General features: G+C 40.3%; 4 protein-coding genes across 4 annotated transcripts; 2 read left to right on the top strand and 2 right to left on the bottom strand.

Moving 5' to 3' along the window:
• Positions 1-308: 308 nt before the first annotated feature.
• ccne1 (cyclin E1) lies at positions 309-5853 on the bottom strand. Its single transcript, XM_030794198.1, has 11 exons — positions 5840-5853; positions 5609-5696; positions 5421-5483; positions 4767-4927; positions 4225-4360; positions 3654-3800; positions 3384-3479; positions 2645-2779; positions 2258-2369; positions 1070-1227; positions 309-425 (listed from the first exon to the last, which is right to left on the bottom strand). The coding sequence occupies exons 1-11, from the start codon at positions 5851-5853 to the stop codon at positions 309-311; spliced, it is 1227 nt and encodes a 408-aa protein (XP_030650058.1).
• Positions 5854-7319: 1466 nt separating this feature from the next.
• zgc:162297 (uncharacterized protein F13E9.13, mitochondrial) lies at positions 7320-10815 on the top strand. The gene is made up of 6 exons (XM_030765820.1): positions 7320-7402; positions 7483-7565; positions 8120-8300; positions 8632-8782; positions 8880-9007; positions 10466-10815. Exons 1-6 carry the CDS (start codon positions 7330-7332, stop codon positions 10654-10656), a joined length of 807 nt encoding a protein of 268 aa, XP_030621680.1. The 5' UTR covers positions 7320-7329; the 3' UTR covers positions 10657-10815.
• A 34-nt stretch (positions 10816-10849) lies between these two features.
• Positions 10850-14424, bottom strand: si:ch211-260e23.9 (tumor protein p53-inducible nuclear protein 1). Its single transcript, XM_030766315.1, has 4 exons — positions 14370-14424; positions 12603-12785; positions 12197-12341; positions 10850-11839 (listed from the first exon to the last, which is right to left on the bottom strand). Exons 2-4 carry the CDS (start codon positions 12739-12741, stop codon positions 11611-11613), a joined length of 513 nt encoding a protein of 170 aa, XP_030622175.1. The 5' UTR covers positions 12742-12785; positions 14370-14424; the 3' UTR covers positions 10850-11610.
• Positions 14425-15335: 911 nt separating this feature from the next.
• On the top strand, positions 15336-17002 carry LOC115805717 (protein C19orf12 homolog). Its single transcript, XM_030766387.1, has 3 exons — positions 15336-15385; positions 15988-16162; positions 16423-17002. Exons 2-3 carry the CDS (start codon positions 16003-16005, stop codon positions 16686-16688), a joined length of 426 nt encoding a protein of 141 aa, XP_030622247.1. The 5' UTR covers positions 15336-15385; positions 15988-16002; the 3' UTR covers positions 16689-17002.
• The last annotated feature ends 884 nt before the right edge of the window (positions 17003-17886 follow it).

The raw sequence follows: 17886 nt of genomic DNA, 5'->3' as shown, positions 1-17886 counted from the left end.
CTTTTAGCAGCATTCAGAGCCAATAGTGGCACCGAGTTTTCGGCAGGTGGGGGGAAAAAAGACAAAAAAAAAAAAAAATAATAATCCACATTTAAAAAAATAAACAAAATAAAATAATAATAAAAAAAAATTTACACAAAAGATTCAAACGGTAGCTTCAATTCCTTTAACTAAATTGTGAGTTTTGTGCATGCTTAAAGTGTCTGATAAGCTTGTGTACTCCATAATGCCGTGGGTTCATCCATCCTGGTCCATGTAAAGGGAAAACCCAAAGCCCAGTCCATAACTCTCGTCACACAAACAGCTCCTTAGGAAATGCTGGCCTCTGGTTTCTCACTGCTAGGTGGTGGCGTAAGCACCCCTGAAGGAACTGGAGACCTTTGGCTTTGTTCCACATCTACCAGCTGATAGGAATAAACTCTCCTCTAAACACAGACACATAGCACAAGGTCAGACACATGGGAAAACACCAGAGATATGATTAGCTCAATTGGATCATATGACTCACAGAGTACATGCACAACTTTGCTGACTTGAGAGGGAGGGGGGCCATTTAATAAGCATGATCAAGTACTTGGTTACATTTCGTACACATGCCATCAGAGGTCAAGACCACTCCTAATCCTCATTATAGCAAGAGAATCTTCTCTTTTTCATGTCATGTTTACGTAAATGATCTTGCTAAAATTTCAATTCATAAAACACTGTACAGCTCTTTAAAGTTCCCTTTCATCTCATCTCCTTTACTCATTCCATGTAAACTGACTCCCTCAAGACTATGCTTAATTGGATTCTAAAGTCTTTGGTTTGCAACAGTAATTGAGGCTAAAGTACTTGCTAACCAGACTTTCAGTGTTTGAATTTTTAAATGCTGTGTACACACATGCACGCACTATATACTACATCCAGACTAAAGCTTGCTAAAAAGAGAGCAATCTCATAAAAAGTAACATAAAGAGAGACTTACTCACTGAGTGGTACATAGTTATCAATTGCAATGTATTTCCCAGCATTGCCCATAAAGTGCAAAAACGTAAGAAGACATCCTGACACTTCTAAGATTACTCACCAGCCAGTCCAGGTAGGGTGCATGGGTTTGGATATTGTGGGCACTCTCAGCTGGGATTCCCTTAAAGGCCTTGAGAGATGAACCTCCTGCTTCCCTGATAGACATGGCAAATGGCACCATCCACCTCACACACTCCTCCAAATCATCCCATTTAAGCCCTGTGAGGAACACACCAGTCAGTATGAATTGGGGGGGGGGGGGGACAAAAAAAAAAACCCCACCAAGTTCCAGTTGTTTTTAAAATCACCCAGATCCTTAAACAGGGAATGGCAGTGAGAAGAACCGGGATGAGGAATATCATCACAGCATAGTTATCTGGTTAAGCTATCAAACGAGAGACTTTCTCTGTTTTTTCCCCCCGGTCATTTGTGGAGAAGAGAGCTGATGGAGAATAAAGTTAATCATATAATGTCGTACAGTGGAAACTATACGATACTTCGAAACTAAACTGATGCCAAAAACAAACAAACATTCAGAAAATGTTACAGTAACAGTTTTTCTACAGTATCAGTAATACTGAGTCAATTTTGGTACCACTCCTGTCTGTCTGATTGCATGCACACAGAGGAAGAACTAGGGAAAACCCACTGACACGTGAGGGGGAAAAAAAAACGCTGCACAGTAGCGCTGCGTTAGCATCACCAAAAACTTAAAACTCATCAAAAAGAAACTTGTAGATGAGCTTTGATGTCACCAAACGCTTAATCACCCCACTGGTCTGGACTATAGCTCATCGCAGCAACCTTACCGTTCAGTCGACAAAAGTGTCAAACAAAACATACCCGTGGCATTTTAAGTAGATATTTACAGATAGTAATGGCATTCCACCATGTCAGTAAAATTGACTACTGCTTGCACTCAGAGTTTTTGTATCAAATACTTTAAGTTCCAGCTGGACATTTCATACGGCTCCTAAAATCAATACTGTGTTAGGATTGCCGTTTACTTTACAAATGGAAGAGTTACTCTGAAGCCACCATAAACTCCTAAGTACTTGAAGAATTAGATGCCACTGTTCTAGTTTTTTTGTGCATTTTCATACTGAACTATTTAATAAAATATTGAATGATGTTTGGGATCCCAGTTTTCACCATGGTATCTAATGAGTTAGTATTAGTATTAGAGTTTTGTTAGTTTCACTTATATATACACAGGTTATGTTTGTATCTGCACGTTAAATTACCATACCTGAGACTTTCATCACCAGCTCCAGTGAAGAGAAGTGAAACAGAGCAGAGGCTGCCAGCAGACTGTAGGAGAACTCCAGACTTTTAATATCCAAGATGCACAGATCCAACAGCTGCGTGGAGAGAGAAGAAAAACAAACAATGAAAATTAATAACCCAACAAAACACATCGACAGCTATTCAAAAATAACTTGGGGGGGGGGGGGGGGGGTGTTCTGCACGAAAAAATCTATATTAGGATGACATGAAACAAGACACTATGGTTTAACAGCTCAGTCAATCTTTCAGCAACAATGATTGGTGTCACTCTGTATAGGAGTTGCAACACTTTTCTGTTGAAGTGCTCTCCATTGTAATAAAGAGCAGGGGAATTCCTCTGTAACCGTACCTCTGTGATCTGGACAAATGTGGTTTGTGGATACTGGGGAATGAGAACCTCATTGCATTCCCTAAGGTAGGCCACCTGCATATAGATATTCAGCCAGGAGACAGGGGTCAGAGGACTTAAACTCCAGTTCAGCTCCTGAGAGACAGGAAAAACAAAAGACGAAGAAACGACAGAATACATGAGATTATAGGCCACAGTTTGAGACACAAAACATTTAGACGTATACATCTTTCCACGAAATTCCACAACTCTTTTGCACCAGAATAGTAGAGTGAAAATGTCAACAAGCTTAGGGAGTGCTACCAAAGCTATGAACTAAAATGCAGGCAAAAATCAGGTCACAGAATTGTTGTGGCGGAGTCTCTAAGTACGAGATGTATGCCTTGAAGTACAATCTAGCTTTACCACAAACAGGAAACAAACTCTGGGTTAATCAAAGGATCTCCTGATATGAAAAAAAAGAGTTACAAGTAGTGTGTGACACACCTCTAAAAGTCAAGAGTATGTACATTTGTTGTTTTTTAACAGGGGGGGGGGGGGGGGGGGTGTGGCCCAGTGGTCACTGACACTACTCTACAGAGTATATAAGGGGATGGCAGGTTAACAAGGGGGGTGTATATTGGTTATTTTGCTTACAAGGGGGATGGCATCCCCCCCATCCTCCTACAAATCACCTACTGAGTATGTAGGTATGTATACAGCTGGATGTACCAGACTTTCATCTAACAAGAAAACCTACCTTCATAATTATTATCTCCATACTGAGAATCTCATCCTCATTGCAGGCACCGTCCGTTACGTAGGCAAACTGGTGCACTTTAGGAGGGTAGATTTCCTATAGAACAATTCAGTATCATTTTATTAAAATGCAGACTCAAACTCTCAATCCTACCTGAGGAAAGATCATTCAGATGCAGTCAAAGCCATCTACTGGTCAAGGCAGTTGAATTATGTTAAAGGAATTATTTTTCATGAGGAAATTTCATGATCATCTCATTTCAGAACTTACCTCCATTTTGGCAGCCACAAAAAGTGCAGAAATGCCAATTAACTGCAACGTTGTTTTAACGACATTCTGTTGTGTGGCCATGAAGCGGTCAAAGTAATCTTGGGCCAGGTAGAATGTTTCTCTGTGCAGCTTATAAACCTCACATACCTGAAAAAAGAATTAAAAAAGTGTGAATCCATATAGCACCAAAAAGTTAAAAGAAAACACAATAAAACATTCTAAACCACATGTTTCTGTAGCCAGTTGAGGGGTGGCTTCATTTTTAACTTGTGCATTTTTTCCAACCTATGGTAATCAGCTAATGCTAATTATACTAATAGGCTAATCTAACTCTGTGAGTGCACATCAACAGCAAGCTCCTAAAGACCCTCAAGAAAGTTAGATAGACAGAAAACAAAACAACAACAAAAAAAAAATCACTTAAACTAGCACCTGTTTGACAAACAATGAATTAAGCTCCTGTGGTTTTGTATCACACGTTTAAATGTAAAGAGTCCAATGCTTGTAACAGTGTGTTTGTTCAAGGTATTTACAGAATGGATGTTTACATGACAGATAGCCATTTACACACCTCCACAAGCCAATCCAGGAGAATGGCTCTCATTTTCGGCTGTAAGTTTGGGTGTCGTTCCATGACACGAGTATTTCGATGATAAGCTTTGTCCTTCTTAAGCAAGTTGTTCCACACATCATCCTTACTTGCCCAACTGTGGCAAAATGGTCGAAAAACAAACAAGAGGTCAACGCTAATGTCTGGCACAAGGATTTGGATATACACAGAGTTCAGGATTTTCATGCACTTTAACAAACATGAAGACTCATACTGGAATAGAAATCATTTTGTTTGACCTCTCTCTGAGGAGAGCAGATTCTTTGCAGTCTACACATTCTGAGAAGACATAAAAAATGGAAGGATGTGGAAAAAGGATGGGGGAAGGTAAGCGGTTTGTAGGTATTAAAACTGCCCGCCCTCATCAAACGGTCATGCACATTAAAGCTTAGGGCTCCTCTTTGGTACCATCCTCATCTCATACTTTCCATATTTGAGGGAAACATGTGTGCCCCTAAGCAGAAACATGACATTTGCCCATCTGAGTGTTACACAGGACTCACCACAAGGTTGGGAGAGGGGAGGATCTAGTTGGGGTGGCATAAATGATTGAGGTAAACGTGGAGAATCCAACGTCACTTATGATAACTGGTTCCTCGACTTCATCAGGCGTAGGGATCCGCCTGCATGGGCTTGTGTAACCTGTGTCTGGATTCCAGCACGCCTGAGCAAGACGAGAACGATAAATGGAAAAAAAAAATGAAAAGATAAGCTCCCCAACGAACAAAAACAGAAACACCTTCCCGTCTTCCACAAACAGGCCGGGCCCCAAAGCTACAGCAGTCACCTAAACGGCACAATGGCAGCTTTCAAGTCAAAGGAAGGCCTTGTCACAGCTGTAGTTAATACACACAGGTCTATTCAAAATTACATAATTCAAGTTTATAGAAAGGATTTTAAAATACTACATCAGTGAATGAGTCAAGAAAGACTAGAACCATCATTTATATGAATTACAATTTATTTGTGTTTGTAACCATTGGACAGAGTTCAGAGCGCTATCCTGCATTGTTCAGTGGATCAAAAAATACAAAAATGAGAAGGAATTTGACAAAATATCTATTCAACTCTTCAAAGTGCATTCACGCACATGTAGCGTGGGTGTCCAGAGCTCACGTATGTCAATTTATGAGGCTTATTCCTTATGCCTACCATACCTGAGATGCACATTGTCTCTTTCTTGTCATCTCTGTGACTTCCTCGTCTGGATCTTGCAGGTGCTAGGGATCGTAAGAAAATAAGCGATTACGTGGTGTTTTGGTATGTAACTGTTAAGGGAAGAACAGCATGTCCGAAAGAATAGCGAGCCAACAAGTTTCTGCATATACAGTCCAATTTAACTCACAATAGCAACATCTGCTTTTCTTTTCCTGGACCGCGCTGTGCTTTCTTTGGGAACTTCATTGGCCGGAATATTTAGTTCTGGCTTTAGTCTGAAAAGACGAAAACGATCAACATGTTACGACGATCAAATAAATTAATTACATCCTACCGTGCTGCTAACTGATCAACTCACGAACTTCTTCGAATCACTGATTGACACTAGTTGACCAAAGTATCTGAAATCGAAACTCACCCTTTTCTTGGCATTATATCCCCACGTGTGTCCCTCTGGTGAGGCGAAAGCCTAAGCACACAAAAAGGTGTATTTTTAGAAATTTCCCATTTATTTTAATAATCCAACCTCCCAACCCCCACTTAAGTTAAGTTTTCACAAAGCCTAGTACGCACACACGCCATGGCTTTCGGCGCGGGGAAGTAGAAAGAGACACAATGTTAAATGATGTAAAACTACACGAAATACTCAATGGATAAACTTGCAGATATGCAGATTTATAGTTTAAAGTGCATATTTTCACCAAATGGAAACCGGAAGAATTATGATGTTGATTAACTTTCCCAAAAGTTAAAACTTTCCACTGTTCTGCCAAGGGGAGTCAGAAAATGGCCGAGCCAATGGGAATCCCTCGTTTTCATAAACCCAGATTCGCTGTATTTTTGTTTTAAAAAAATTAACAAAATCTAAGCGATTCAATAACTGTGTATGTAATACTACGAAAATGAAGTGGTCAATCCACGAGAATGTCATATAAGGCGCCTTTTCATCTCACTTACTTAGCTATACCTTGCAAACAAGCTAAAAAACTAGGAAGAAATGAAACTTCTTACCTCAGAAAGATGCTCTGTCGAAATAACCTGAGCTGAAGAAACCCTTCGGATGCGGCGATTAATATGATCCTTTATGAAGCATTCTAATCACAAACAATATTAGTAAGCTTTGCAAGCACACCGTCCTCGGGCTTGTGAATTGTGGGCTGGCGCGGACAGTTTTTGCGCCTTGGCTTATAAAGCGCTGTACTCATAGAAGGGGCCGTCAAAGCGGGTGATTTAAAATCCCGAAGCCACAACAAGGAAAATCAACTAATATTGGCCATGACATTCGGACAGTTTTATGCCGCGTTTATATGTGAAAACACAGATACTTGACAGCATTTAATGAGACTCTTGAATGTGCAGTAAATTATTAAAAATGTATAAACAATCTGCAAAATTTTGCCGGCAAATGAGAGGTGTGGTTAGGTGACGAATCGGGCGGGGCTGTGGATCCGGAAGTGCGCTGAGAACACATGGCTAGTGGCATCAGGACGTAAACAAAACCAATGCCCAGTTAAATAATCCTTTTCTGACCCACTGTGTAGTGCATTTTGTGAAAATGTCACAGTTAAAAATGCATGCTTTTAACCGTTTGGAATGTCATGTCCAGGAAATGCGATGCGCGGTCATTATTTTGCGATCAGCCACACACCCAACTCAAGAGGGGTCACTGTGGCGCCTTCGTAAAAATATGACAGCATGTTGTTCGAAAGAAAAAAAATAAGTTAAGTTTAAATATTGTGCTTTTCCTTATATGAAAACTTTATATTCATTCACGTGGCATATTGTCCCAAACTGAACTACATCTGCCTCAAAGTGATTCATGACGGTTCCATTACAGTTAAACTAAAGCAAACAGAAACTTTGACCAATCACGTGACAAGAACATTCCTTACTCCAGAAGCCTCAAATATGAAGTTTGTGAATCTCTTTGGACGTTTGAAAGCTAACATTATTGGCATGATTCACGTTCGAGCCTTGCCGGGTATGCCGTGGTGCAGCATCACATTTCGATTGCAAACCATAAAACATGTCTTATTATATTTTATTGTTTTATTTCTGCAGGCACCCCACTGTGCAAGGCAACTGTTCCCGAGATTACCGAGGAGGCATGCCGAGAAGCGGAAATTTACCACCAAGCAGGACTTGTGAGCGTTTTCAAAACACCACTTTAGTTCAGCGCACTTCAGCAGCGTTGGATATAATGTCTGAATATTAGTTCTTACTGAGTGTTTGCTTCATAATGTTATGTACTGATATAATTTGTATGGCTCAGGGGCAAAGAAGTAACAAAAATAAAGAGCCACATTACTTAAGGTCTTTTACACCGCGAAAATAGTTTGAAAGAGGAAATTGTCACTACAGCTTCCCGTTGAGGTCATATGCCGAGCCCCTACCCAGTGTGCTGAAAAAACATCGTCTTCAGTTCTCAAGAGATTAACGTGGTTTTTCCGTACTGTTAGATGATTCTGCTCTTTCTAGTTTGGCCTATTTTAAGGGACTCCATAATATGCTACACAAAATGTATTGTTAACTTGGCCCTACTCAGTAACACCTTGTCACTGATAGAACCAGGCTGAAGACCCATGTTGGAACTCATGAATGTCCATAACTGTTTTGAACTATGGGAATATGTAAAGAAAATAACAACCCAATGCATTGGACATCATAGGCGCATTGTTCATATGCTGTTGTTTACCAGGACGGTTTGATCATTGAGAACATGCATGACGTTCCTTACACTTTTAACGTGGGCCCAGAAGTGTGTGCTTCGATGACAGCTGTGTGTGCTGCAGTGAGAGGCATGTATCCCTCCCTCCCCCTTGGAATCCAGATCCTGTCTGCTGCTAACCAGGCTGCTTTGGCTGTTGCTCTTGCTTCAGGTTGATACCTCTTTAATACCATTATTCAGAATGTAGGCTCGTGCTGACTGTAGTTGAACCGATGTCTCATGCTGAGGGGTGTTACTGTTGCACTTTTATGTATTGGGACACCACGGCAAATGCTTTATATATACGTACACGATGTTTTGCATGTTACACTATAGATTCTGAGGGGATGTCTGTTCAAATGGAAATGTCTATACCTGTTAAACTGAACTCACTGTGATTTGGCCATGTGCAAGCTTGACTGCAAACATGCAACCTGTTTATCTGACCCTCAAAAATACTATTACATACACGAAGAGGTGTGTCATGTATTTTTCTGTTGCAGGGCTTGATTTTATCCGTGCTGAGGGTTTTGTCTTCTCTCACGTTGCTGATGAGGGTTTGTTAAATGCATGTGCTGGAGATCTCTTGCGATATCGGAAACGGATCGGAGCGGAAAACGTGCAGGTTTTTACGGACATTAAAAAGAAGCACAGGTACGTCTGAATGCACCGGAGTATTTAATATTAAAAGATAAGGACACGAGGGCAAGTCTGTGAGGGGGAAATAGTGAAAGTGATTATATTGTTTTAGTGCTCACTCCCTGACCTCTGACGTGAGTGTAGCTGAGACAGCCAGAGCAGCTGAGTTCTTCCTCTCTGACGGGCTCATAGTGACTGGAACCGCCACCGGAGTCCAAACAGACCCGGCAGAACTCAGAGGTGAATCCCACAGAAAGTTCTGGTACTGCCTTAGAATTCCAACATGTTTTTTATCTTCACAATATCAAGTAACGTGAATGTGTTTTTGTCTGTTATCTGCACGTCTTTAGATAGCTGATAGTGTGTTTGTTTCAAAAGTCTGATTTTGTGTAGCTCCACATTATACACCATTGTAGCATGGACAAATGTGTACCACACCCATCATAAAGGAACATTGGCCCCTCAGTGCCACATTGTAATTGGCTTATCAGTAAGCTGCCCTACCAAGAAATCAAACTGAGGTGATGTGTGCCTTTATAATAGTGTACCAACATTACAAATCATTCCAACTTTCATTTCGTGGACTGCTCATGCCCAGTGGTCTGTGTTTGCTGTTTGCTGTTTACAGTAGATACAGTGGACACTCTGCCCTCTAAGGAAAACTAGCACACCAAGGACAGTTGCTGTCTTGAATTCTAGGCTGGTTATGTTTGGGCTGTGTCTACTTTTGGATGAGAGGCAGTGAGATATTCAACACCAACATGTCTCATAGGAACGGTGTACTCTGTCTCATTTGATGAATGTTTAACAACAAACATGCATAGAACAACACGTGTAACATCCCCATCCCCCACCCCCCACCCCAAACGTGCACTTCCTCCTGCTCTTTGACACAGCTGCACATCATAACCATGCTTACATTTGACATGCACAGTATTTATGCTAAAGACACACGTACAGATATGTATGCCCCTCCTGTTTTGATACTGTCATTGCTGCATCAGTAGTAGACAGCCACCCAACCTTATTTAGCATCTTATACGCTTACTCACACACATACACATACACTTACACATCCATTCTCTTTCTCTCTCATTCCATGTACAGTCAGGCTCTGATACCCACTGGGTTTAATGCCTGGCACACATGCCATAAAGAGCAGCCTGCTTAGGTGTGAGAGGGAGGCCATGCAGTCTGCTGGCCTTGGCAGATGTACGATGTGAGCAGACGGCCTACACCCTGCCCCTGCCTGTCATCCACCAGCCACAGTCAGACTAATACAGACACCAACACCGCCAGCTATTTTTAAATCCCACTTCCAGATGGCCAGTGAGCATGGATGGCTGTAAACACAGCCTTGGAAAACTGGCCTGGCCCAGTCTACCACTGTCCCTGCTGCCTAGTTTGGATAGTTTCCTGTGCCGCCCCCCTTGGTTCAGTTCCACTGGGCCACCGTGGTCCTCAGATGGGGGATAGAGAGCCAGTTGCCAGGGGTCTATATTTCATTGTAAATTGCCTTATGTTTCTCTATCTTTTTTTACAGAAACAGGGAAGAAAGCACATGCATTGCACTGATTACTTGTGGTATTACTGCAATTTCTGCAGTTTCATCAGCTATGTGCTTTAGCAATGACTTTTAACAAAATCTAGTGATTTGTGACATTGTTTAACTCTTCAAAAAACATTCTTTTTCTGCAGAAGTGGCACAGTCTGTAAGAATTCCAGTTTTGATTGGCTCAGGAGTGACTCATGACAACTTGGAACATTACCTTGATGCTAATGCAATGATCATTGGCTCTCATTTTAAGAAAGGAGGCTACTGGGCCAATGGCGTGGATCCAGAAAGGGTGAAGAAGTTCATGGGAAAACTACATGAACTCAGGAAATGAAGAGAGCATGAATGATGCTGGATTTAAATTTGTGGATCACAGCAGATTTGAGGTGCTAACAGGTCAAATGTTCTTTGGTGTGTGTGTGTACAAAACAAACCTGATGTAATGATACTGATGCAAGCCCATTTAACTAACCGAATAAAGTATCAGACCATAATTTAATAAAACTTGTTTATTTTCTTTTTTTTTTTTTTTAAGATGTTTTAGGAAATACGTGTACTCAAATATACAAAAACTAGCATCATTAAGCAATATTTACAAGCTACATTTTGAAATGCAAGAGCCCAGAATGATAACAAATGTGTTTGGGCTTTCAGTGTGTGACAAGTATCAAAAACACGATGAATCCCAGCCACAGTGGCCTTGGAAATACATTTTGAGTTCTCACAGACAGTTTTTCGTTCAATGATGCAAAAATTCTTCAGACACAAACATATTATCATACCGATATCCGTTTTCACTATGAAATTCTTGACGTGTAGAAAAAATGTTGAGGCACAATGAAATAAAACAAAGATGAAGATCAAGCTAAGCACCTACTCTGTTAATGGTCTCATCTACGGCAAAGCAGACAAAGCCACATACCCCCTGCAGTGTCCTGTATAAAATGAGAGAATGCTATTTCAAAAGCTGCAATGTGCCTAAGCTACAACTACAAGTATGCTCTTGTTTCCTCTGCACTGCTTCACACAACAGTTCTATTTTAATATTCTACCAAACAGTTATTTTTTGCTTTTTGTTTTTTTTTTTTTCTTGCTTTTGACACACTCAAACACAACACTGTCCTCCCTATAGTGGTATAACATTTCAACATATTTCACTTTCACTCTTCAGAGCTAGTGGTGTCTTGTCCCATTTGGCATTCCCTCTCTGGTCAGGCTGCAGCCTCAGATCAGCATTTTCATCGGCAGTAGATAGTAGTGGCATAAAGGCGTGGAGGACCAAGAATCCTCAGTAGTTGTAAAGACGTTGGCTTGGCTGTTTGTAGTGACCATAACGGCGTTCAGAGGGCAAATGGCGTATTTTGGACAGGTTTTGCCTGTGGAGGGCACAGCGGGTCAGTTTTCTGCGATCTGCGTTGACTCTGGCACGCTGTGCAGAGAGCAGGTGATCACTGCATGGCACAGGGATGCCCCATGCGGCCAGTCTCCAAGACACATGCCGTCTGACTGACACGGGCCTGTAAGGAATGACGCGGAGTAGGAATATGACCTCGTGAACACTGGTTAGAGTCATTTCATACTAGAACATAATGCGTATACTGACTTGCCCCTGACATGAGTTTTGATGTCTATGTATATCAGTGAGCCCTGTAAAACTATCCTTTGATCCCTGCTTGGTGTTTGTAAGCCTGCTGTGCCCATTTCAAACTGTCATCCACATGCCAACAAAATTCTTGTTTTGGTCCACATTTTAAGTTGCTGTGTGTTTCTAAAAAGCTCTTGTCCACATACGTTTCAGCAGATCTCAGAAACATTGTGGTGAAACAGCTGCTGTATGCTGAGGAGAAAAAAAGCGACAAAATTTTAAAACCGACCTGTTAGAGTCAACCTCTTCCTCATCTGAGCTGAGGTCTTCCTCCTCATTTCCCTGATGACGCATCTGGTAGACAGACATACTGGGGTGTTCAATCAGCAGGTTCTCCAGTGGGTCCACCTCTACAGAGGTAAAGGAACGGTTGTCTGCATAAAAACATACCAGCGTCACTACGATCCAAAATGCATATAAATCTATAATATATGTATGTCAGTGTCAGTGCATGTATGTATTATTATGTTTTCATAGCAGTAGAAAAACAAGCCATTAAGGAAACCGTCATACTCTGTGTATCATTTCAAATATGTTTGATTAAAAAGAAAAAAGATTTTTTTTTTAAACTGTTGAATATTTCTCAAATTTTGCTGATTTATTTGAGATCAGGCTGTTTTTGAGCTGTAACTTACCATGAACATTAATTATGACCCATTCCCCATCCTCAAACTCAAGGAGATCCTCACAGTTCTCATTCTCAACAGCATTGGTGTCAGTAAGTTCTCCCCCCTCCATGTTGCCAAGGAGATGCGCAAATATTTTTCCAATCATGTTGCAGCCGACTTCTCTTCGTTTGGTACTAAAATGGCTGTTGTCTGCAAACAAGATAATAATTACTGCCCCCTGGAGGCAACAGACAAATTAACAACACATAAAAAAGTGCATTTTTAACTCTGTTTCTAGTTTTAATCTTTCCCTAGCCTGAGAAGGTTCAACAGTTCCTCTGAGGAACTATAACATGTCACTCCAGACACCAGAGCCTTCCTTTCATAACCTTTAGCATAATGCTAAATTTCATCCTGTGCTAACGACTGCACATCAGCACTAGAGCCAGAACAGCCTGTCAAGGGAGGGCTGGGCTGCATGACCTGGTGTCCTTTCCCCCTTAAGAGTTTATTTTAAAACACTGTCTGGAATGCTTTGCCTGTTTTATCCTGACTAGGGGAAATTTATAATTGAATACTCCGAGGATCAATCTGGAGCCCGGGCGTGCACCCTTGAATCCTGTTTAATCCAGGCCATATTTTGGGCTGCCTTCTCTTGATAAATATTACACATCACCCTGTGAGTCAGGGACCTTTTGTAACCTTATAAGGTTATGTTAAAAAATCTCTCAGCGGCACGCATTTTCTTGACAAAGCATCAGTTGATTTATAAAATTGTTCAAGTTTATTTGTATAGCGCTTTTTACAATAAAAATGGTCTCAAATAAGCTTTACAGTGCTCCGTTCCTAGACTGTACCTGCACGTATCTTCCCTGTCCTAAAATAAACTGCCTTATGTATTGGCCTCTAATTGTGTAACCTACACATGCATTTCCATGCGATAATTAAATTATTACTCTTCCATTTATAAGAGGATACTAAATTCAAAGCCTCTTTGTTGAGTTTTCTTTGGGAGAGGTGTTTGACAGAATTAAGCCAAATTGTGTTTTCCCACAATTTTACAAAACGCAATCGAATCATTCGTATGTGTGTGCGCCAGGGTGCCGTGAAACTGGTGTCCCTGTACTTTGACAAATCACTCCTCTTCTGAAAGAAAATCCGTTGTCTAAACGCTGTTCTTCCTTGATGTTAGGCTACTTTACATTCTGTACTCTCTTGCGAACACAGAGAACTCCCGTGTAAACATACCTATTTGTAAGGCTCATGTTTTGGTACTTGTGTAACGCACGCACAGGCAGGCTACGTCACACAAACTTGGCAAGGTGGAAGAGAGGCTTTCGGCTTCCACACTGAACAGGAAGCAGCAATCAGCTGTTCGCTGACCTTCCATAAACCGTTTGTGTACAATTATTATTGACAGATACATTTATACATGTTTCAGATATAGTTTTTAGACCGCAAAACTGCCGTGACAGATGTAAGGACACAATAGATCTAATTTTCGAAATACTAAAAAAACAAAAGCAAACAACAACAAAAACAACAAACCCATCACAACTTCTTTATTATCACGAATAAAAATACCAGACTTTGCGCGTTACAAATAAATTCCTGACAAAGATAATCTGAACTAAGAGAAATTCAGTTTAGTTGTTAGAGACGTCAAACATCAAAACACAAAGAGAACCTGGAAGAGCACTAAAATTACCAGAGAACAATAGCTGTCTGATTCTGGCGTCACTTGTACTTTCAAAACGACACATTTTATGTTTAAAGCACAACATAGTGACTTACCTCTGACCAATGTTGCAAAGGTAAACGGCGATTCTGACAGCAGGTGCTCACAAGGGGAAAAAAACAAATGTTTTGTTCAACCGTTCTTCTGTTTTCAACTTGTTTATGTACAGAAAACCCCGCCCCGGTTTTGCGTTAAATTAACGTCACTAAGCCCAGCCCACGCGGGGCGGGGTGTTCATGGAATTTGCTAATATGGATATTCTTGTTTACCATGAACCGGGGTCGTATTGTAAAAGTAATAGGTTTATGTAGTCAAGGCACAGACGCAGGCTATCAATCAATCCATCCATCATCCACTTAACAAACAGCACAAATATCTATCTATCTATCTATCTTAGTAATTATTAGTTATATTAGTTATTACTAATAACTGGGAGAAAGTGCAAATGGACCTAATGTAAGCCTAATTTCTTTTATCACTTGAACGATATTAAATAATACATCATATAAATGTATTATTTTTAAACAACGTGTGAATTTCATTTTTGTAAACATTGTTTACTTTTGTTGATACCCAGGATATGAAAATATTTCTTCATGTTTATTTGACTATTTGTTCCACCTTGTCTATTCTGGATAAATAAAATGCACTCAATAACCTGATGAGTATCATAAATGAATTTAGTTCGTGACTTACAGAATTAAATGACAGACCTAAAATGAACTTATGAAACTACACAGAACTTAAATAATGTAATGACTACAGCCCTTTAAAACTGTGAACCCTTACACAATCGGCTGGTTTTATGATGCCTTAGTGATCTGATCAGACACATGTTTTCAATAACTTTATGAGATGTCAGTTTTCCTCGTCAAGTCCTCAATTCATCCAAGACATTAGATCAAACTTCAGCTTATCCAAAGTCAGCTGTCATGCTGTCGCTGTCAGAGCCAAGTAGTCTACGTACAACAGTCCCGTCAAGCACTGCGGTTTTAAAGACACCAACGAAAGTGAAGCTAAAATCAACTTTCGGTTTAAACTAAAGCTCAACCGGATCACGCTGAAAACAACGGTAGGTTTACATGTTTAGAACGTTCCAACATAATGCAGGAAAACCTAAAGCGAGTTAACATTCATCCATGTACAGTTTTTTTCTGTCATCTGCACGTTTTGTTTCGTTTAGAGGAAGTTTACCTGGTATGCTACAATGTATCTTCCAGTTTCCACATTCATGACTGAAGACTGATGTAACACAATTTAAGGATACAGAGTCTTAAATTGGTCGCCCGGTTAACAAATGTTATGATGTTAGGAGTGCTTTGTAAATTGCCAGAGTTTTTTTCTTTTTAACTTCGTAGGACTGCTGTGAAGTTATGTTTTAAGTCGAATGTATGTAAAGCCTCACAGGTCATGAAGGACTCTAGTCCTGGAGTGGGCCTCTCCATGTTAGGCAGGAAACTATTCACTTGCCTCTTAACAAATTTAAGTTAGTTTTGGATCATATTCAATCACAAAACCCGAGATAGATATTTCACCACGACTGGTAATTACTCACGACTGCTCCTTGCACTCAATTTGAGCCTGCAATTAGTTTAGGCATCATGAGTTTCCGTGTATGCGGCCAGACATTAACGTAAAACAATTTTGATTGTTTTTGTTTTGCTCTGAGTTCAGTTGATAGACCACGACATGGCTCCGCGAATGGACGACATCATGGGACTTTGCTGCAAGCTGTCGGCGGACAAGCAGATCAAAGCAGCGGTGAAGAACTCTACCAAAGGAGCAGCTGTCGCGGGCGGGACCGCTTTTTTAGGTGGTCTTTTAGGTGGCCCTCCTGGAATAGCTTTAGGTAAGATCACCTTTTGTTGTTTGTCGTTAGTGAAACGTTCCTGTCTCAGTTCCGTGTTATAAACACTAGATGGCACCACGGGGCAATTTTCCTGCATATCTCTCACCAACTACTGAAAACGTAAGAAAGGTCAGGATACAGATATCATTCATTAGCCCTGAATATGTAAACATCTGGACAATGAATCAAATATTTACTAACATGTTCTCTAACATTCTCTCATTTTCTTCTTTGGTCTTTATTGTACGATAACACATTAGGTGGTGCAGTGGGAGGCCTGCTGGGATGCTGGATGACCAGTGGACAGTTTAAACCTGTTCCACAGATTCTCATGGAGTTGCCTCCTACACACCGGCAGAAGCTTTGCACTGATGTCATGGCTGTGCTTGGCACTCTGGATTGGACTGACCTTGCACAGTTAATTGCACTGGTTATGGGCAATCCTACCCTACAGCAGCAAGTTACTGCTGCTCTCATTAGCTTCGTCACTAAGGAGCTGAGGGCCGAGATACAATATGGAGACTAACCAGTGGGAGGAAACTGTGAGGAACGTGACAAAGGATGTGAACTACGAGTGTCTGACTAGCAGGGGGATGAAAATTTTCCTTTGTGCCTAGGCGTGGGGACAATTAAGCTGATGTATATCAAAGTGTGAGAGTTATGTTGACTATGTGTGCAAAATTTATATCTTCATTTATATATTCATACTGACATTTTTTATATTCTTAAGATATCAAAATGATTTTTTGAGAAGAGTACCTGTTTAGTAAATTGTGATGCAGATTTAAAACTCGTAGCAGGGTCAGTAAACATAAGCAAGCCCCTGTGACTTCACTGTGGTGCCACGTGTTGTAGGTGCCAATTAAAAGAGAGAAATCTTTTTTGTGAAAAATGTTCTTTGTCATTTTAAGGTCTTCAATATTTAATAATAATTTATAATGATCACCACCGATATTTTTTTTTCTCTTTTGTATGACACCAATTGCAGAACAGAGGATTATGCTGTCTAGTGCATAACATTTGGTATGCTGCTATAATGCTTTGCTCCCTCAGACAGAACCAAGTGAATTTCCTCTTTCATTCTTAAACTGTATAGAGAACAACTCAAAATCAAATAGAGATATTCATGCTGTTAGACTCTGTTTAGTTTTTGATCATTTTAAATGTGTGTGGTCCTATTCCAGCACTGAACATTTTTCTTCACACCTTTGAGTGGCCATCATGGCAGAGTGAATGTTTTTAAAACTTTAATAGGACAGAAAGCGTTTGGTTGCTTTTATAATTCTGTAGCAGGTTATTCGCTGGTTGTCAAAATATGTTAAACCAAGAATTTAAAAATACTTCATTACAAACATTCCCCACCCTCCACATACACACACACACACACACATGCATACACACACACACACACCTTTAAAAGGAGACCTTTAAAAATACAAAATTCTTCTTATTATTAAACTGACCTTAATAAAGAAGGGACTTAGACAGGCTTCAGATTAGCAGAAATGAAGCGAGGTCATTTCTACACAACATCTGTTTAATTAAACATAGAATTATGGGTACATGAGAACAAATATAAAATTTGTACAAGGTTGTAAATTGTGGTGCTAATAGGAATTGATCTCCTGCTGTGGATTTAGCCAGTCCCTCTTGTCTTATAAATATTACTGATCTTAATTAATGTTGATCCTCAGTTTGAAATAGGACCGATTTTGGCTCTTCAA

The sequence above is a fragment of the Chanos chanos genome, chromosome 2 (genome assembly GCF_902362185.1).
Source record: "Chanos chanos chromosome 2, fChaCha1.1, whole genome shotgun sequence".
In the NCBI taxonomy this organism is placed as follows: domain Eukaryota; kingdom Metazoa; phylum Chordata; class Actinopteri; order Gonorynchiformes; family Chanidae; genus Chanos; species Chanos chanos.
The sequence above is the reverse complement of the archived record's forward strand: the minus strand, read 5'-3'. Positions and strand labels throughout refer to the sequence as shown.